The sequence below is a fragment of the Panthera uncia genome, chromosome C2 (assembly GCF_023721935.1).
Source record: "Panthera uncia isolate 11264 chromosome C2, Puncia_PCG_1.0, whole genome shotgun sequence".
Lineage (NCBI taxonomy): Eukaryota > Metazoa > Chordata > Mammalia > Carnivora > Felidae > Panthera > Panthera uncia.
Window position 1 is genome coordinate 119,978,722 of NC_064810.1, and position 21,911 is coordinate 120,000,632.

At 45.7% G+C, this 21,911-nt stretch overlaps 1 protein-coding gene across 2 annotated transcripts; it reads right to left on the reverse strand.

Moving 5' to 3' along the window:
• Window positions 1-16,430: 16,430 nt before the first annotated feature.
• LOC125921273 (26S proteasome regulatory subunit 4-like) lies at window positions 16,431-21,420 on the reverse strand. Of its 2 annotated transcripts, XR_007457362.1 has the most exons (3): window positions 20,874-21,420; window positions 19,871-20,013; window positions 16,431-16,764 (listed from the first exon to the last, which is right to left on the reverse strand). XR_007457362.1 is itself a non-coding variant. In XM_049628728.1 (2 exons), exons 1-2 carry the CDS (start codon window positions 21,393-21,395, stop codon window positions 19,996-19,998), a joined length of 540 nt encoding a protein of 179 aa, XP_049484685.1. In that variant the 5' UTR covers window positions 21,396-21,420; the 3' UTR covers window positions 18,573-19,995. The 2 variants fall into 2 exon arrangements, 1 of the variants encoding a protein (XP_049484685.1); XM_049628728.1 differs by lacking the exon at window positions 16,431-16,764 and having other exon boundaries at window positions 18,573-20,013.
• Between the last annotated feature and the right edge of the window lie 491 nt (window positions 21,421-21,911).

The window sequence follows — 21,911 nt, forward strand, 5'->3', positions numbered from 1 at the left end:
GGAAAAATTCCTTCAGCTCTGTCCTCCTGCCTTCTTCTCATGATGGTGCCTCTCACTGGCCAGACCCACCTGGAAACCAGCCAGTGAAGGAGCAGCTTTGTGTCCCTTGGGCCAGCGTCTGGGCACAGGGCAGGGCAGAAAGCGCAGGGAGGGCGGTTGTAAGTGGGGAATAATCAGCACAGGCAGGTCAGCCTTTGGCTTCAGTCTTCAAGTTCGGTGTCAGGGGTTGCAGGGGCTCAATCTCTGAAGCACTGCAGAAACTGCTGTCTTGACCTCCTTTTCTGCCCTTTGGGATTGGTTCTTTTGTGAGCACAAGCAGGCTTGAAATACAGCTGACTTCTCAAAACTGCATGTTGGATCAGAAGTTGGTTTTCCCAGGAGAACATTGTTACAAACAGGTGAGGAAGTGGCATATGCATGCTGAGGAAGGCGATGATGTACAGACTAAAAAGCCAGGGAACAATAATCCTGAAATGCTGTTCAACCTCATTTATAAGCAGGCAAACTCAAATCAAAACAGCACTGAGATAAATCCATTGTCACCCTTCATGTTGCCTGGCTCTAGGGTTGGCAAGGGTGGGGGGGAAAGGGTGTCCCTTCACTGCCACTTGCCGGGCTGGCTGTGGATTCAGTGAAGTGGGGAGACCCAGCTCAGCACTGGCACATAGTAGGTGCTCAGCAAGTATGATTCCCTTTCTCTTACTGCTGGTTCTTCCCCCACCTTGCCCCTGACTGGAATTGTGAGGAATTGACATTGAACGCAAGTCGCAGTATCAGTGCATCCGTGCGGAGGACTTCTTTGCACACACTTTCACCTTTACTGATGGAAACCCCTGGAGTTTTCACACTGAGTGTTCTCAGCAGTATTGACAACTGGGGCAGAGCGAGCACTACATGGAAAAACTGACTGAATTCAATCACATGGGTCTTGAGGGAAGTAGAGGGCAGGGTTTGAGCTGATAGTTAAGAACATTTGCACCTTATGACAGCTGCACCAGAATTATGATCCCATTGAGGACACCCATTCAAGTTTGACAGGTGTAGCTGCAGTGGGTGCCCTGCCTCTATCTACTCAGATGCTTTCACCATTTCCACCTATGGCAGCCAGCACCTACATCTTTGTTGGTGTTTGCCCTGAGGCTACCGGAATCTCCTCATCCCTGTGCACAGCTAGCTGGAAATACCTATGAATTAACTTCCCCCTAGGGTCAGCCCTTAACCATTGGCAAGAGTCATCCTTAACCACTGGATGTTCAGGCAAGAGTCTCCCAGTCCCCTGGAGCCCTGGCTAGATAATTCTGAGTCATATTTTTGTGTCATTTTTCAATTTCCACATGGGGTTAAGTGTTAATCTTACATTGTGGTTGTTGGCTTAATAATGTGCCTTTACGGATTGTCCTTGTCTCCCATACCACTCACCCTCTTTCCTACCCCTGCTGCATGCACCCCCCACCCCCTAGGGACAACCCAAACTGGGACAGGTAGCAAGCTTAGCCTCCTGAACTGAGTTCTCTAGATAGTGCCCCTTCTGGGAGTCAGGGATTGGACTAACTTTGGCCACTCGCTCCTTGCTTTTTTGTGTTGATTCACCAACATTTGCATTGCTCACTCGTAGCCTCAGCATGATGAAAACATATATCTAGCACTTATCATATGCCAGGCACCGTTCTAAGCATTTTATGTCAGCTTAGTTATAAATCCTTATAGAAATCCTAGGAAGTAAGTATTCTTATTGTCCTATCACAGGTGAGACAGTGGGCCCCAATGAAAAACTTACCCAAAGACCCAGGGCAAGCTAGTGGCTGAGCTGGGCTCCAACCCAGCCTTGTATCTTTAGCTCATGCTCTTCCACCGTATGTTTACACTCCATGAGATGCACTTTTTGTTTCTGTGTATTCTTGCTAGTTTTCATCAGAATTTGGGGTTTAGTAATTGAGTCCTTTTGTGGAGGTAACCCCCCCGCCCCAATGGAGGAGTTGGGGAGAAAAGGAAGGTAAAGGAAAGGTATTATGGACTGAATGTAATGTTTATGTTCTCCCAAATTAATATGTTGAAGCTTTAATCCCCTTTGTGATGATACTTGGAGGTGGGGCCTTTGGGGAATAATTGGGTTTAGATGAGGGCATGAAGACGGGGCCCCCATGATGGGATTAGTGTCCTTATAAGAAGGGGAAGAGAAGCCAGAGCTCTTTCTCTCTTTACCATATGTGGACCCAGAAAGAAGACAGCCATCTGAAAGCCAGAAAGAGGACTCTCACCACAAACCCAAACTGCCAGCATCTCGATCTCAGACTTACTGGCCTATAGAACTATGTGAAATAAATGCTTGTTGTTAGAGCCACACAGACTGTGGCATGTTGTTACAGCAGCCTGGGCTAAGACAGAAAGGAATAGTCAGCCATGAAATTATAGGAAAGATAAAAAATTCTGAGAGTGAATCCCAGTCCTTGGACAGCAGTGGGTCTGTTAACTGTCATGATGGGTCACAGGGTGAGGTGATCAGGATTTGACAACACTGGGCTTTGGGAGAGAGGGTCAGAGAAAAGCCTCTCAAAAGGGTCAAGAAATGTGTCTCCAAGGCTTCTTCCATCTTTTTTTTAAATTTTATTTTTTATTTTTTAAAATTTGCATCCACATTAGCATATAGTGCAGCAATGACTTCAGGAGTAGATTCCTTAGTGCCCCTTATACATTGAGCCCATCCTCCCTTCCACAACCCCTCCAAGTAACCCCCAGTTTGTTCTCCATATTTATGAGTCTCTTCTGTTTTGTCCCCCTCCCTGTTTTTATATTATTTTTGTTTCCCTTGCCTTATGTTCATCTGTTTTGTCTCTTAAAGTCCTCATATGAGTGAAGTCATATGATTTTTGTCTTTCTCTGACTAATTTCACTTAGCTTAATACCCTTTGGGTCCATCCACGTAGTTGCAAATGGCAAGATTTCATTCTTTTTGATTGCCAAGTAATACTCCATTGTATACGTATACCACATCTTCTTTATCCATTCATCCATCGATGGACATTTGGGCTCTTTCCATACTTTGGCTATTGTCGATAGTGCTGCTATAAACATGGGGGTGCACGTGTCCCTTCAAAACAGCACACCTGTATCCTTGGATAAATGCCTAGTAGTGCAATTGCTGGGTTGTAGGGTAGTTCTATTTTTAGTTTTTTGAGGAACCTCCCTACTGTTTTCCAGAGTGGCTGCACCAGCTTTTATTCCCACCACCAATACAAAAGGGATCCTCTTTCTCTGCATCCTCGCCAACATGTTGTTGCCTGAGTTGTTAATGTTAGCCATTCTGACAGGTGTAAGGTGGTATCTCGTGGTAGTTTTGATTTGTATTTCCCTGATGATGAATGATGTTAAGCATTTTTTTCATGTGTTTGTTGGCCATCTGGATGTCTTCCTTGGAGAAGTGTCTATTCATGTCTTTTGCCCATTTCTTCACTGGATTATTTGTTTTTTGGGTCTTGAGTTTGATAAGTTCTTTATAGATTTTGGATACTAACCCTTTATCTGATATGTCATTTGCAAATATCTTTTCCCATTCTGTCGGTTGCCTTTTAGTTTTGGTGATTGTTTCCTTCGCTATGCAGAAGCTTTTTATTTTGATGAGGTCCAGTAGTTCATTTTTGCTTTTGTTTCCCTTGGCTCTAGAGACGTGTTGAGTAAGAAGTTGCTGTGGCCAAGATCAAGGAGGTTTTTGCCTGCTTTCTCCTTGAGGAATTTGATGGCTCCCTGTCTCACATTTAGGTCTTTCATCCATTTTGAGTTTATTTTTGTCTGGTGTAAGAAAGTGGTCCAGGTTCATTCTTCTGCATGTCAGTGTCCAATTTTCCCAGCACCACTTGCTGAAGAGACCGTCTTTATTCCTACTTTGTCAAAGATCAGTTGGCCATACGTTTGTGGGTACATTTCTGGGTTCTCTATTCTGTTCCATTGATCTGAGTGTAGGCTTCCTCCATCTTATGTATTCATGGTGGTTCTGGGTGTCTGGGGCCTCTGAAAAGTCCAGAAGGTAGGGTTAACCCTCTGAACCATCATGGGACCCTGGAGAAGGACCAGCAAACCAGGTCCCTCTTGGCATGCACATCCCATTCTGCAAAGGTAGCAGAGCTGCCAATATCTTTTTGACATTGCTGGGAAGGAAGGCCTGAGAATGTTTAGCAAGGTTGGTAGGTGTAAGTTATTAACTTATTAAGTACTGTTTTTATTGTCATTTAACTATAGTGCAAAATGGGGAACTAAGAGATTAGGTCACTTGGGAGGATCACACACCTCAAACCCAGTGCCTGTATCCCAAACCTCTGAAGCACTGCCCATACTGTAAAATGATGGTATCTCCTCTACTATTTTGTGTCGAGTGTTAATACCATTCTTCTTATGTGGTCTTTTGTTTCATGCATGTGAACATAAAAATAAGCATAAAGGCTCATGGGGATGTGGATGGGCAAGGGAAGGTGGGGCTATTTACGCAGAGGTCTCTAAAGTCCCTATCCCTTGTCAACCAAGACATTTCACATTCTTACGCTATTTAGGTAAGTTCCATATAAGATGCCAGCAGGGTAGGGGGTGTTAGGGAACCACCAATGTGGTAGATGACCAGACCTGCATTTTAAGACTGAGCGCACTGAAGTGTAGAGAAGGATTTTTTGGGTGAGGGTGCCAGAGTAGGAGGGCCAGTGAGAAGCCATTGGAAGAACAGAAGGTGGTGGTAGCTCAGACCAGGAACCAGGGGATGTGCAGATTGGGAGAAGCTGGGAGGTTTAAGACATATTTAGGAGGTAACATTTCAAACATAGCACTTTGTTTTAAATTTGAGTCTCCTACCTTGTTAATCTAATTGTGTGCTCTTGCTTTTAGTTTAAGGCCTAGAGGCTTCAGGTAATTTATGATAGAGTTTTAAAACATTAAAAAAATTTTTTTTGATGTTTTTATTTATTCTTGAGACAGAGACAGAGCGTAAACAGGGGAGGGGCATTTATTCTTGAGACAGAGAGAGGGAGACACAGAATCCAAATGAGGCTCTAGGCTCTGAGCTGTCAGCACAGAGCCTGACACGGAGCTCGAACCCATGGACTGTGAGATCATGACGTGAGCTGAAGTCGGACGCCCAACTGACTGAACCACCCAGGCACCCCAAAACATTTTTAAAAATGTTTTAATTATTTATTTTGAGGGAGAGTACACATGTGTGCGCATGTGTGGGTGGGGGAGGGGCAGAGAGAGAGGGAGAGAGAGAGAACACTAAGCAGGCTCCATGCTATCAGCACAGAGCCTGACTTGGAGCTGGATCTTATGAACCGAGAGATCATGACCTGAGCCGAAATCAAGAGTCAGACGCTTAACTGACTGAGCCACCCAGGTGCCCCTATGATATAGTTTGTTGATCAAAGGGAGAAAGTTCTGTTACAAAAATGCCTGTTTGAATTGGGGGTGGGAGGAGGGTGGGTCTCTGCTCCTCAAAGTGGATTGGATTGTCCCAAGATTCCACCAGTGCACTGGGCAGAGTTTTCTCCCCTTGCCATCCTGCTGTCATTCTTGGGGACTTCAGTCTGCTCATGGGTGGTCCATTCCTTGCTTTGCCCCCCCCTCAGGGTCTTGGTCTCCATAATACAAGAAGATTTCGTCTTCTCTCTATTTTGGCTACCTGTTCTCATAGCCATGCCCTGGTTCTCCCTTGGATCTCCTCCACTCTGTTGTCCTGAATTGTGGTTACTGCTTTCAACATTTGGTCACCTCTATCCCAGTCTATCCCTACCATCACTTAAATGTCTCTCCTGCCAATATATTCCCTCCCTTTACCTAATTGGCCCTTCGGTGCCACCCATGCAGCGCACACCCTCCATACTGGGTCAGTCTGGCTCTCTACCTTCTCCACTCCATTGATAGGCTGCCAAGCACTGTTGGGTACACCCAGTTTTGCAGATTGGGCCACCAGAAACTTCTGGTCCATTACTTGAGTTAGGTGCTCAAATCCACACAGGAAGATCTTGTTTTCCTGGCAGTGCTCTCTCTCTTTCTCTCAGAAGCTCATTCACGCTTTATCCTCTCCCTTTAAACCCTTTGTCAATACCTCTCCCTTCACCACTGGGGACTGACATGACCTCCCACTGAGATGAGAGAGTAGATACTCAGAAGGGGGTTCTTGCTCCACCTTCCAAACCTACCTGCATCACCACCAGCTTTGTCGCTTTCCCTCTGGTCTCATGGGGAAAAAGTGGTATAGGGCCACTTGCTCCAGCTGGGTCTCAGTTTCCTCTTCTGGTGTTTGCATATTCTGTTCCCTTTACCTGAACAACACCATTCATTCTTCTCGATCTCTTGGAAGGGTCCTTTGATCACCATCAACCCCTCATCTTCTCATTAGCTCCAGACTCCTTCTCAGTTTCCCTATTTTTAAGGTCCCCAACCCCTACCTTATATTACTTCAGAGCTCAAGGCACAAGGCCAGTGAAGGCCAGGGCTGGGGTACATTAGCATTTCCAGCTCTCCACCTCACTCTCATACCAGGTTGGCCCTGCACCAGATTTCTACCAGGTGTGCCTTAGAAACTTGGCACCTAAGGAGAAGTTGAGTTTTCTGAATTGTCATCAGTACTGACCTTAAAAAAAGTTCATTTAGAAGCAAAGAGGATTTATCTCTCAATTTCATCCTGGTGAACTTCAGATCGAGAATTGTGTTTTGGGAGCTTGTTCTTTGTAAGCTTATTACAAAAATAACACGGCTACATAATTGCAGAAGGAAAACGAAATTTTATTCTCTTTCTGTGATAACCTTGAGGGAAAATAGAAGCACACAGAAAATTCTCTACTTAGGAAAAATAACCAGAACCTCCCCAAAATGTTATGTAATTTAGTTGTGAGGTGCTTTGGAAAAAAAAAAGTCTATTTATCTTAAGCCCCTAAAGAAATATCTTCATGGGGAGATTATCCCATTGAAATTTACTTTAAGGAATTATTTAAAGAACATTGGTCTTCACCACCCATTAATCAGATTTCATTTGATCTTACTTTGGTTTCTCTTTAGTTATGGGTAATTATTTTAAGACTGATGATTGCCTGCTATAAAGGATTGGATTTTTATGTTATAAAAACATTTCAAATGATCTATTGGTCTGAACACTGTCGGGGAGGACTGGAAGAGTTCTGGGAGGCAAATCGCTTTAAAGTCGATTGGGCTTGGTCTGGGTTGTGACAGAGAAGAATGAAAATGGTGTTGCTCTGGAGATTTTCTCCAGAGGCAAACTAGTCCTCCAGTGTGGCAGAGGTCTCAAAGGCAGTGGTGGATTGGATTGAATCTCCAAGCCCACTTTTGGGAAGGCCTATAGCCATAGCTGTCTGGAGAGGACACTGGGCATCCCCCACCATGGGCTTCTCTGGGCTTTTTTCTACAGTGTCCATTTCAGGGCCCTAGAAAGAGCCCAGCTGGACAAATCCTTACACGCTCCCAATGTTTTCCTCTCGTGGGAATCATGCCACTTGTTTTTCCAAAGCCAAACATCGAGGCTAACCTGAAGTATAAGCAGACAAGAGGGCGGTGACATAGACTGGGAGAACCCATGTGCTGTAGACAGTTGTAAGCCCACATCACTCTAATCCAACTCAGTGGTGAGACCTTTAACAAGTTGCTCAAATGCTTCAGGCCTCAGTTTTCTCACCTGTGCAATGGGAGAAGTAGGAGTACCTGTACATTGTAAAGTTGTCATGAGGAATCAATGAGATGATGCACATGAAGCTTTCAACTCAGTGCATGGTCCATAATAGGTACTCAGTGCACATTATTATTCTTAGTATCTGTTAATCGGGCTAATCATTGCCATCTCTGAGGTTGTTGCGACAACTAAATGACATCATGTTGGTGAAGGCCTTACAGTGTTGGGCACACAGCAAGCACTCAATACAGGATAGTCATTAATGTAAGAAATGTAACTGTGTTCAGCCTGTCCCCCTGTTACCTCTGTCCCTCTCATTTTCTTTTCGCTTGTGGTGCCCAGCCCACGCTGGCTTCCATTTATTCCCAAGTGTCCAAGTCTGTTCCCTCCTCTCCTGTCCCTTGCCTCTGCACTCGATGGCTCCACTTTATCACTCAGGTCTCAAGTCTGAAGTCATCTCTGCAGAGACCACCTGGGTTCAAGAGCCTCCCTGGCCCTCACCACAAGCACTGTCCATCCTGTATGATGTGGCCCGTGCCAATATTTATTCATTATTTATTCAAGGAGAATTGGGATCTCTCTTATCCACTGCAGTTCCCAGGGCATAGGACAATGTCTGACACAGATTAGAGGTTCAAAAAATACCTTCCCCAGCTTCAGACTGTCAAGTGCCCATTGGGAGTCCCTTGAGGGAATTAATTTTGCAGTCAACATCTTTGAGCCTTGAAAATGCTCAGTGTTCTCTGGAACAGGGTGCATAAGAAAGATTCACAGTACTAGGCACTAAGAGTGTTCAGGGAAATAAATCTCCCCAGTGAAAGAACCAGCTGAGGGTGCAGGTAGGGTTTGGGTAGACTGGGCTGGGCAGAAAAGGAAGTTCTCTATTCCAGGAGGGAGGTAGTAGCAGCAAGATCCTCCTAGGGTACCATGCTGCCCAGGGATTATGGGAGAGGAAGACTCACTGACTTGCTGGGAATGAGTGCTGTGGACAGAGGATCTAGCTTCCAGGGCTGGGCTCCCTTAGCAGAGTAGGGAGATAGGAGAGAGGGATAGAAGTCCAGGCCACATGTGTGGAGGGGCCGTTCACGGACCCCAGCAATGATTCAGTCTAGAAGATGTGGATTCAGGGGATAGCCCAGAGGGTGTGAGACAGGCAGGAGAGAAGGGCACAGTGGTAGGGGTGACCAGAAATGGTCAGAACAGAAGGACCAGGGGAGAGGAGGCTGAATCTCTGTGTCTAATGGGTTTAGGAAATTCATCCATCTATCCATCCTCCTCCCTCCCTTCTTTCCTCCATCCCTACCTACTTTCCTCTCTCTTTTCTTCCCTCCTTCTGCTCATAAGTCAATCTAAGAGCCAGTCACCTGCTGGTAGTTGGAGGCAGTAAGTAGTACCTAATCCAAACTCCACGAACTCACAGTCAACTTAGGGGGCGGGGAGACAAACAAGGTCACTGCTGCAGCATAAGTCATCTTTCTGAAAACTTAAAAAGTGTTTCTGCTTTATGAAGAAAAAGGTGTTTTTTTTTTTTTTCTTTAAAAAAGAAAAATCAGTAAGTGTATACACTGTTCCACCTGAATGGTGCTGTCCAGCAGCTGTGTCTCCAGCTGGGGGAACTTTCTGGCACCTGTGGCTGCAGACACACCCACACCCACCTACCACCCTGGATACCAAGATCCCTGCCTGTCCCCTATCCCTTAGGAAGCAACTGAGTCAGGATCAGAGTCTGAATAGGGGTTCTGGGAGTAGAATTGCATCTCCCAGAGCAATGGATAGGCAAGAGAAGTGATGTAAGGAAAGGCCTGAAGTGCGATCAGGAACAGGGAACAGCTGCACAAATGTGGGTGAGCCAGGGAAGTGTGTACAAGACTGGCTGTGCCCATAGCAGGTGTATGTTGGAGGCGGCTCATGGCTACTGTCCCAGCACACACAGTGGCTAGGAGGTGGCAGTCTACACAGTGAGCAGATAAGTGAGTAGATGTCTAGATTGCAATGGCAAGGATGTGGTGCCCTTGTAGTGCACAGTCTGAACGTCATAAATAGCAGACAAGACATTTTAATATAAACAACAGGATTCGTTATGACAGAAGTGAGCGCTGCCATAAGAGGCAGAATGTGGCAGTAAGGAGGCTCCAGAGGGCCTCTTTAAATGCTCCGGGACTGCCCAAGCCCAGGGCTTTCGGCTTCCTGACAGTCAGGAATGGCCATCTCCTGTCTCCTCCAACCACTAGCCCTGACTTGGCCCCATCTGTCTTTGTGTTTTGGTCCTGTGCCTTGCCTGGCTTGTTGGGGTGAGGCCTGGCTTTGACTTAGCAGTCCCTTGGCAGCCCCTCGGCTCCTTGCACCGCACAGATAGGAAGCGCGGCACGTCTGCTTCTGCTCAGGCCCCAGGACCCCAACCCCAATTGTCAAGTCAGGGCATGGCACGGCAGGGCAGGGATGACAGCTCAGTTCCTGGCCTAAGGAGCAGAGCAAAGAGGGACGGCAGGTCCTGTGCTTCCAGCAGCCATCTCGGCTCTCCTCCCCCAGTGTGCTGCCCTGGGAGGTGGTCACGGCATCTGGGAGCGGCTGATGGTTTTGGGGCTGGAGGTGAGAGAAGCTGGAATTGATGGGGCAAGGAAAACACTGTGATTTAACAACCCCACACAGTGTATTGTGTCAGCATTTGCATCAGCCAACACATCACAGAACAAGCTCTTGAGGGATTCTGAGTCTTCTGTGTTTGATTTATACAAGTTTACTACAAAGAATTGATTGGGGCTGGCAGTGGATTGCCACTGCTGGATTATCTTAATGTCTTCCTGGAGAAACTGTGCAGGTTATTCTTCTTGCTAATAAGAATCGCATATCTATTTATCTATCTGCCTGGGAACAAAAATTCAACACTGCCAAGGAACATCGTCCTTGCTGGAGAAAATCCTGTCTTTTCTGAGATATATGCGTGTGCCCTCTGGGTGACTTATCACGGGTCTTCCTGGGCCCCGACGCTCTGTCTGGGTGGGAGTTTCAATGGGGCAGCCCCTGGTGTTTGCCAGACTGTCTGCAGGGACTCAGCTACCTCCACAGCTGAGGGAGATGCGATTGTATGGATCCTCTGTCTGTCTGCAGGATGACGGCTTGCTCTCAATTTCCTAATGCTTTAAAACAAAGTATTTCTACCTATATCCGTATATATATATATATATATATATATATATATATATATATATATACATATATACATATGTATACATGTATATACATATATACGTATACATATATACGTGTGTGTGTGTGTGTGTGTGTGTGTGTGTGTGTGTGTATATGAAGACACAGCTACTGTGTCTTCATGTATACATATGAAGGTGGAGGGGACTGGTCAGGGAAACAAAACAAAAGAGGAAACATGGATTTTGAGACCAAGACCTGGGTTTGAATCCCGGAAATATTTGCCCTGGTAATAGTGTGATTTGGCCGTTGTGGTAGATAGAGGAATGGCCCTTGAAGAATGCGTGTCCTAATTCCTGGAATCTTTGAATACGCTATCTCAAATGGCAGAAGGCACTTAGCTGATGGGACTGCACGAAGAATTGTGAGATGGGGAGATGATCTTGGATTGGGTGGGTGCATTGTAATCATAAGGGTCCTTACAAGGAGAGACGAGAAGGAGATGGAATGATGAAAGCAGAGGTGAGGCAGGGAGGGAGATAGAGAATGAGAATACTGGAAAATGTTATGCTGCTGGCTCTGCAGATGGACGAAGGAGTCAGGAGCCAAGGAATGCAAGAGGCCTGGAGCTGCTGGAAAAGGCAAGGAAGTGGATTTCCCTCTTAGAACCTCTGAATGAGTGTGAGTCTGCCGACATCTTGATTTTAGCCCAGTGAAACCCATTTAGACTCTCTGACCTCCAGAACTGTAAGAGAATACATTTGTGTAGTTTGAAGCCAGAAAGTTTGAGGTACTTTGTTACAGCAGCAACAGGAAGCTCATACCAGCATGTTGCTTTCCCCCTCTTAGCTTCAATTAGCTCGTTTCCAAAGGGAAGGGAAGGCAAGCTAGGACTTGCTTTCCTTGTAAGGCTGTTGTGTGGCTTAAATGAAGGAATTATTTTGCAGTGGTCAGGTACATGGGGAAGAGGAACGAGGGTGAAGAGGATGGCCTTCAGCAGCAGGCACTCTGGAAAGCGTTTCTCAAACTGTGGTCAAGCTCCTCTCCCCTCATTTTTAATAAATTTCAATCCTTCATGGATCAATACTTTTATGAAATATAATAAAAATGAATCATTAGAAAAAATGAAATAAAAGACACAAAATCCAAGCCCTATTTTTTTTATTAGATTTAACAGCCATAAAATTGTTGTGTGTAATTGCTCTGAAAGTTTCTAAATGCTTATTCTCACTTTCTGTACTTGCCTCATGTTTATGGGTAACAAACAGTTTGGGACTGTCCCTGGTCAAGACCGATACTCTGAGTCGGTTGTTATTTGGAAGTGAGTAAAAGTTGCTATCTAAACCTCGGGAAATCAGATTGCTTTACAGATGAGGCAATGGCCAGACTGAATTTTGAAGTGTGAATAGGGGTTTACAAGGAAGAAAAGAACAAAACACAAAGCAGGGGGAACAGCGTGTTAAAAGGCACAGAGGTATGCAGTGCATCATACCTCAAATATGAATACCTGACATTGTCTTTCAACGATGGCATGCTGAAATTTGACCTGTTCTAAGACTTTCATAAAGAGGAGAATGCAACATGCAGTGTTAATGATGGGAACAGTACCTCTCAGGTTAAAGCTCCTCAGAAGTTTCTTCCTGCCCTTAGGATGAAGCGGCAGCTCTCAGTGGAGCCCACAGAGCCTGGTGAGCCTTGGGGCTGCCCCCTGGTCCAGCTGCACTGCACCGTGCTCCAGCCCTCCAATGCCACCCCATGCTCCAGGCCCACTGGACTCATTTTCCCTTCTTGCAGCCATGTCCTGCTCCAGGACCCCATTATGGTGTTCCTCTGACTAGCATGCTCTTCCCATCTTCTTGTCAGGTGAACTCCTACATGTTCTTTAGGTATCAGCTTGAGTGACATTTCCTCAGGGGACCATCTCCTACCTCCCTGCTTTTGTCTTGGTATATGTTCCAATAACCTTATCCTAGGATAAGGTTTTTCCTGTTTTACTGCTCAGTCAATATCTAGAGGACAAATGAATAGATACCCTACGTTTCTCTCTCCCCAGAACGTACCACGGTTGAGTGAAAATTTTCGTACCTTTATCTGTTTAGAGTTGATGTTCCCACTGAACTATAAACTATATGAGGTCACAGATTATGTTGTTTTGCCCCATACAGGACCGCATACATAGCAGATGCTCAATAAATACATTGAATGAGTATGTGAGTGAGGGAGAGGATGAGCTCTGAGATTTGGGTGGGTTGGTGGTGTAAACCCTTGTAGAAGGGTTTGGTTGTCCTCCTTGGAGTTTCCTAAAACCAGTGGCAACAATAGCTGACATTCAGAGAGAGAGAGAGAGAGAGAGAGAGAGAGAGAGAGAGAGAGAAAAGAGAGCTATCCTGTTGCTGTTGATTTTGTTTCTCTGGAGAGCCCTGACTAATATAGCCCAGTTATGGAGTAGAGTGATCAGCATGGTGGCAGAGGTCTGAGTGTGCTATCACAAAGGCTCTGCTAAGACAGGAAAGATGGCCTTTGATCTCATTGCTTGGGAGTCCTTCGGGCACATGAACCCCTTCCTGGTGTCAGATCAGGCCCCACAAGAATAACACTTCCCTGGCCTGGCACATTCCAGGAAACATGGTTTTCACAAGTCCCCAAGCTTTGAGGGGTACTGGTAGAGGCATGGAATTGTTCATTCAGCAAATGTGCATTGAACACCCTTTATGAGATGAATCTTGTTCTAGGAATACAGTCATGAAGGATGCAGGTTTACAAGACCCTCCTCTAAGGGGGCCTTTGGTGTATCATGGTTGGGAGAATAGACAGTAAGGAAATGGAGGTGAGTTGTGTGAAGACAGTGAGGCATTGTGTTGGATTCTTGAGGCAGTAATGTTAGGTGATGAGTATGTTCTAGGCAGAGGAAAGAGCTAGGGCAGATGGGTGCAGAAAGGAGAGTGATGGGGTTGAGCCTGGAGAGCATGTCAGGGTGTTCTATGGTGAGCCTGGACTGTGGTGGGCTGAGGCCCTGAACAGGTAGGGCCTGTAGGCCACAGAAAAGAGCTTAGACTTATTCTGAGTGGGAAGAAAAATCTTTGGAGGGGGGGTGTTGAGGAGGGGAACATTGTGATTTTGTTTATAATGGAATACAATGTCCATTTGATGCAGTTGTCCGATTGAAAGCTGATGGTAGCCTGGAACGGGAGGCAAAGGGAGCCTGGAATGGGAGACACACGTGGGCAAAGGTGGGGAACACTTTGGAGGTAGAGGTGAGATGAATTGCTGATGAATGCTAGGGGAGGGGTACGAAAGGAGGAATGGATTCAGGGAAGATGCCCTGATCTCATAGGAAGTGGTGACTCTGCTGTCTCTGAAATCAGCAGTGGTACCTGCTGCATAGGGGTCAAAACTGATAGGTTTTGAGCTGAGACATTACCTGGTCACTCCCTTCAATTCTTCTGAACATTGGACGAATATCCTCTGACCTCCTCTTTAGCTGTCCCACCAGTTGGACCAGAAGCATATCTGAAAGCTCATCAGATCACTAAGGAAGCATGAGGCTCTTGTCTGCTTCTCTTGTCTTCAGCCTTGCCTGCCCTTCAGGACACCCCTGCCTCTCAGGGCAGAAATGCCCCCTTAGCCACTGGGTCTCACAAGTGCTGGGCACAGGTCACTGCATGCCCCTGGGTAAGTGTGGGCAGGTGGAGAGCTGCCCCCGCTAGACATGCCCAGTGTGCTAGGCTCCTCACTCTTGTGCCCTTGCCCATGCTGCTCTTGGGCCTGGAAGACCTTCCCCCTCTTCTGAGGACTATTGTTACTCATCCTTGGAGGCTTTCCTTGGCAGCCCCTCCCATCCCATGCCTCTCCTCTGTGTGTTCACAGCCTCGTGGTTAAAGTTAATGTCCCTCTCTTTAAGGGTCATCCTTCACGAGGGGGTGAATACCTGAGGGCAGGGACCATGTCTTACTTATATTTCCAGCACCTAGCCCAGGGGGCTCTGTCATTGTTTGAAATGATACGGCAAAATGAATCCATCGCTGGCCACAGAAGTGTGGGCTGGGAAGAGAAACTTGCCTTTTCCAGAAGTGTCTGGCTTCTCTTTCACAGACAATACTTCAGGCACCAGCAGAACAATAATAGACTCCAGCTTTATCTTCGTTTCCCTGATTAGGAAGACCTAGTTTTGAGTTAAGGTTGTAAATGAGGTGCTGTGACTGTTTCATGAATAAAAGACCTAAATTTGCTTGAACTTGGGTGATAAGTATTTTACATTTAAGACATGTTTGGCATTATGTTCAAAGCTGAATATATCAGATGTTCTATAATACAGGCTCAGTGTTAGGCTAAAATCAAATGTGTTCACACTAATGGGAAAAAGTCTAGGGGCTCTAATCACAGCTTGTGATTCAGCATGATTGACAGTGTTTCCATTTTTTAAAGTCCCTGTTTTTCATGTGGAATGAATGACTCCTTTTTCATTTTGTTCCTGTAATAGGAAACGTTCTCATTGTGGAAGGAAATCTCTACAAGCAGCCCATTAAATAGTAAAATGTTACTGCTGTGTCTGAGTGAAATTATCATCTGGGGGAAGCATCAGCTTTGCAGGTGTACAATACCCAGAGTGGGTTTTCTCAAACTGCCGAGCTTGGGGGCAGCTTTTCATCATCTGGGGGGACACACATTCAACATCATTGTCCCACCTCTCCTCTAAATGAAACCTTGCTTTGCATGTGAGTTGGGCCTCTTCTGGATGTTGGCTGTGGAAACTCACTCCATCTACTTCAAGTGAGAAAGAACTTGCAAGAATGTCAGGATGTGTTGCTGAATTCAGTGTTAGAGATAAAGCCAGGAAGTGGGACCAGAGCTGGCCTGGAGTGTTATCCTGAGCTAGGAATCTTTACTTTGTGTCATTTATTCATGTTGCTCTTCGTCTTCTGTCTTGCTGTGGCCCAGCCTTCTTCTTTCCCAGTTCTCATGGTGGTCTAATGGTCACCACCATCAGATACCCAGAAAGAGTCTGACCTCTTCCCCAAACGCAATGCCCTTCCCTAGACCAGTCCATGGTAGGTAGGGGGTGGGTTGTATCATCACACCAAACTTCTGCTGCAACCATATGGGTGGCGGAGGAAGGCTCAATTTCTAGAAAGGCATTACATTGCTAGGGAGAGCTCAGATTCATGCCATAAATGGATAACAAGCTCAGTGACTTCTGCCATGTTGAAATTCAAATTCTGACAATGAAACCCGTAAATACATACTTATGAAAAGGGGATTATGAAGGACAGAGATCATGTATTTCTGGTTCCATGTGGAGCTGTGACCAGACCTACCTAGATGCTTGCCACCTCATTCTTAGACCTTGTACTGTTGATTTAATTTTGGGGACATCACCTCTTCCTCCAAACCCAGTCCCCTTTTCCCTCCTTGGACTGGATCCTCACTAGGTAGTATTCACCATAAACCAGGAGCTTCCAGCCACAATGATGAAACTGCTGTCCATCAAAAACATTGCTTCTGTACATTACCTCTCAGCCTTCTAGCAACCCCATCTTACAGAAGTGGAATTGAGGCTCATTCAGGTTGAGCAATTTACTAAGGCCATGTCGACAGGATGAATGGAAACAGGACTGGCATCCCCATATTTCTTGTTCTAAAGCCTTGATTGATTTCATAACACCACGCTAGTCCCTTCACATAGCAACACATCTCGAGATGAGGTTGTCAGCAAGGATAAAGCAGAAATGATAGACACAAAAACGGGCCCAGAATGTCTGCATCTGAGAAAGGTTGTACAAATAATATGGGTGAATCTGATATCTTCTAGGATTCTTGGCTTCTAGGACCTTGGATTGGCTTAGAGTATGTTCCAGGCCTTGTGGGAGCTCATAGCCCTCCTCAGGATGTTGTGCATTTCCAGGGGGCTTATGTGCCCATTGTCTCCTTGTCACTCAGGTTCTTGGGCCTCTGGATACTTTCTCCATGCGGCACAACATTGACATGGACATGGAAACACATTTCTTAGGTAATGTCAGACTTTAAATCAAACCTATTCACGCTAATGTGAATGTAGTTGCCTTCCTGGAGGATTTGGAGGTACGTAGAAGATGGGTTTCCATCCAGTGACACAGATAGTCTAGGGTTTGACATTAGCCACTCCTACACTTGAACTATCTGTGGTCATCATATCCAGGGACATTTCCACTCATTATTCACCCCACAGAGTCCCCTCACCCCTTACCATCCGCCCCTCTCTCCCTTTCTTATTCCCTCTTGAGTTTCAGAGTAAAACACACGGTCCTTCCATTTTCTCATGGTTAGTAGCTGCTGGATGCAAACGCTCGTGTTATTCCCAACCCCTCTATAGTCCCTGAGTGGAACTAGAGCCTTAGTCTGTGGGACACCCCCTTCTCTATCTCTGTCTCTGGGGCTGCTGTCTCTGTTCTCCACAGGTCCACCTGGAGTTGCAGCCTATTTGCAGCTGCTTATGTCAGTATGTGCTGTTGGAAGTCATTTTTTTCTGACTGTGGTAGGTTGGTCTTCCCTGCCCAGAGCCTTCAGCACAACCATCCTTGAAGAGAGAGGAAAGATAATTTCCTCCAGGTGGAGAGCCATGAAAAGGCATGGTGGTAGGGCTGGGCCCAGAAAGGAACAGCAAAGAGTGGGGCAGGGGCAGTGTTGTTTTGGTGACGTGGGATGGAAAGTGATGCAGGGCTAAGGTGATGCAGGGCTTTGGTAGCCTGGAAGAGGGCTCCAAGTTTCTTGCAGGGGATAGTGGGAGGGCATGTCTTTATCTCTTTGGCCATGTGTGAAAGGTAGGGGTTGGTCTTTAAACATTTCTATGTCTTAGTCCTAAGTATAGTGTGTGGTTCATAGAAGCAAATGGTAAATATGTGCTGAATAAATGTGTAGGCATAGAAACAGGTTTTCTCAACTGTGAAAGGGAATTAAGGCACTAGAGAGTAGGTGGATCCAAGAGGCCACTTTATAAATGCTGAAGTCCTACTCTGTAGACATGTACCTCAAAGTCAGCTCTGGGGTTCAGACAGGCTAGCTCATGCTGCCCACCAGGCAGTCCCTGGGGCTGAATTTGATAGAGCCTATGGGATCTGGACTAGTAAGCCCCAACCTGCAAGCCCCATTGAGGGAAGAGTTAGCTTACTTTAGTCATCCTTGCATTTCTGGCCCCAGCACACAGAAGGCCTCAAGAGTTGAAACGTGCCCAAAAAGAAACCCTTCCAAATGGAGACCCTTTTGGCCACTAGGTGGCGCCATTGTTCCAGCCAAAGACCACAGAGCCTGTTGGGGAGCCCACATGCTTGGAACTTTGAGTTGAATCCAAACTCCTCCAACATATCTGTCAGGTTCTAATCTCAATGCAGTAATACATTCTAATCCCATAACAAGGGGATTAACAACACCACTGTAGCTAATTTGAATTGAGAATTGAGAAAATCTGTTTCAGAAAGCAAATTCCAAGACATTTCCTTCACTCAGCTGGCTAAGAAGGGCTAGGCATGTTGGAAGGAGTAGTTTCTGCACAAATTGGCAAATCAGCTTGCAGACTGAGCTTCTCACACAGCTCACTGCGGTGCCGATTTACAGAAGTGTGGAGCTCACCAGGCACCCCAGCCCCTGTGCCATCTTGGTGTCTGACAGAAAAGGAGCTAAGGACAAATAGAGAAAATGTCTCCCTCATAAATTCCCAAGAATTCTTCTGTTTGCACCAAGGTCTTGATGTAGGACACCTCTACCGTTCTCCACATATTCATAACCTACCCTTTCTTCAAGGTCCAGTTCCAAGGAGGTTATTTTTTGTGCCATCTTCTGTCCCAAGGACAAAGACCTCTGAATTCTGCAAATGCTTTTGACCCAGTGAGCACTGAGGGATGTGAGTGTGATCCACCTTTTTCAGTACTGTTGTTTCTCAACTCCTCACTGAGGTGGTAATTCCTTTGAGGGCAAGCTCAATACTTTGAGCTTGTTGTGTTTCCTGCACACAGCAAGAACTTGGTAGATATTTGTGAGTGTTGAAGAGCAAACAAAGTAAAACATTGCTCCATATTCAAAGGGCTGGGAGATGTTTAATAGCAACACATAAAAAGAGAGTTTTGTGGGTCATTACTCTTCTCAGATAGCTGTAGATTATGATTTTAGATCATAATCTATAAATTAGCAGCATGAATTTCTATTAATATTACTGTAAATAACAATAAGAATAGGTACATTTATTGAGTGCCTGATACAGTCACTGTGGTATGCATTTTACATATGTATTTCAATAGTGTTTCAGAATCTCTAAGAGGCATTATTCCCAGGTTTCCCATGGGAAAAGTAAGGTTTAGGAAGATAAAGTCACCTGCTAAAGTTTCTAAATTAGTGCCAGCCAATCTTTGCAGGGTTGGCTGGGTTTGGAAAACCCAAACCCCTACCATAGGTGCCAAGTCCCACAGTCCTTATGAGACTCCTAACGACTCATATCCTGAGGCCATGCATAGCTACACAGATCTGACTCTGGAAGGGCTCAAGGGCATGGAGAGCAATGTGCCTGGAGGAGTCATCTGGTGGGTGGCCAGAAGCAGTGCATCTTGGGAACCTTGATTGAAGTGAATCCCTCAATTGTCCTTCAGTAAAAACAGACAAGGCTTGAAGGACAATGTATTTGCCCAGTAGAACACATACAAAGAAGAGATATCATTGCCTATTTGGTATGATTTAGAGGTCACCTGGGAGACTTCCCTGCCCTGAATTATTTCCCTCTCTGGCCTGTTTTGGTCTCCCAAATATTGCTATTAGTTCTTATTTTCCTTGAATTTAAAGTGTTTTGCAGTCTCTCAACATTGTCCATGATCTATCAAACCTGTCAAGGAATGAGTTAAGAGCCATATGGAAGGAGGATGGGTGCCTGGAAGTGGCAGGGGGTTGGGTGAGCTTTGGCTCTTCCCTCCTGCCTTCATGGCTGGGGATGAGGCCAACAGGCAGGCAGAAAGCCACTGATGGGGCCCCTGTAAGGCAAGGAGAGTCCAGATTTTAGATTTGGATCACAAAGTCTTTCGGACCTTGCTTTACACCTGTCCTCTTTACCTTGGCTCCCCAAGGCTGCCACTCCTACAGCTGGAGTCCCAGATGCCATGGGTTGTTAAGCAAGCATAGCAGGTGTTGGCAGCAACAAGAGATGGAGGGGGGAAGACAAATCTTTAGCAGAATCTTCATTCAGCTGAAGATGCCTGAAATGGAAATACATTTCTGGGGAAAGAAATCTCTGCTTGACACTGAACATTTCCTTTGTGAGAAAAAAGAGAAAAGGGCCTCACTATTTGCTTGCATGAGCTGTAGGAAGCCCCCCGTTTGTCTCTGATGCTGGAAATTCCTTCTGCAGAGGAGAAGTCTTTCATCTTACTATTAAAAACTAAGTTTTCAAACCTTTGACAGAGTAAATTCCTGATAGCCCTTTCTCCTGAGAGTCTATTGCCATGGTAGAGAAGAACAAAAGGATTGAAATGTGAGAAATCTGAGCACCTGGGGAGAGTAGGCAGGTGTGACAAGGCAGGCTGAGTCCTCAGGGACGTCTTTGCACTTTGCTGATTTCATGAGAGTATTGTGAGTTGGCTTCCTTTATGCAGGTCTAAAGTGTATGCATTTGACTGACTAGGCGGTAGCCTTGATTGTCTAGTAGTTTTCTGGGTTATTTTTCTAGAGTGGCTCCAAAGTTCGTTGGCTTTAGAGAGCCATACAGAATTTCTCTTCACTGGGCTGTGGGAGACTGCTTTGGATTCTGTGTCTCCCTCTCTTTCTCTGTCCCTCCCCTTCTCGTGCTCTCTTTCTCTCTCTCCTCTCTCAATTAACAAACATTAAAAAATTTTTTTAAAGACAAGAAACTGGCTGTGGTTTGGTTTGCTACTGCTTTGGCTAATAAGGTTTTACCTGTGCCAGGTGGACCATAGAGAATGACCCCTTTGGAGCTTTATATCCATGTTTTCATAATATTCAGGATGAGTGAGAAGAAGCTCCACAGATTCCTTAATTTCCTGAATTTGGTTGTCCAACCCCCCATATCTGCATAGATTTCCTGGGAGCTCTTCTCTACCTTCATTGCTGTGACCAAGGGCTCTGTGTCATCCCTGAACACCTCTATGACAGCATGAACCTTGTGTCTGAGCAGGACTGAGCAGCCTGGTTCCAGCAGATCCTTGTCTACAAAGGAAAGAATGTTGATGTAGAGTTCTGAGCCCACAGGTGTGGACATAATGGCATGATTGTCATCAATGATCTCTTCCAACATTCCTACTGACATTGGGGTCCTCCTCAGATCATCCACCTTTGATCTTTCCTCCTCTTGCTTTTCTTCTAAAGGCTTCATTTGTTCCTGGTTTCTAACGAGTTCTTCCTCCATGAGAAGATAGTCTTTAATTCTCTCTAACTTTGGTAATTTTAACAGGCACTGACTGTGAGGTGTCACCAGTGGCAGCTTGCTGGCAGCATCTGGTCCCTTTGTTTTCTTCTTTTTCCCCACTCTAGTTGGTGCAGGAGGTTTGTATTTCTTATTCTTGTCCTTGTCATCCTTCTTGCCACCTCCAGGGCCATGATCACCACTCTGACTTTGACCCATCTTGCTTTGGCTGCTCTAAATGCTGCTGCTGGAAGTCTTTCAATTTTTTAAAAATGTTTATTCATTGTTTTGAGAGGCAGAGACCGAGTGAGAGTGGGGGAGGGGCAGAGAAAGAGGGAGACACAGAATCCAAAGCAGGCTCCAGGCTCTGAGCTGTCAGCACAGAGCCCAAGCCCCCTGCGAGGCTCAAACCCACAAACCATGAGATCATGACTTGAGCCAAAGTCAGAAGCTTAACTGGCTGAGCCACCCAGGCACTCCTAAAAGTGGGTATTTTTAACATAAAATGTAGTGAAGTCAATTGAGAAACTGTTAGAACTGGTAGCAAGTTAGGAAGTCTGAATGCTGAGGAATAAACCCATCAAAAGACTATGTGACAGAGGTTTGAAATAACCAACATACATACCATGTTTCTAGATGAGAGGACATGATATCTTAAAGGTGACAATTCTCCTCAAATTATTTTACAGATTCAATAATCCACATTCACTGTTAGTGTGAGATTTGTTGCAACCT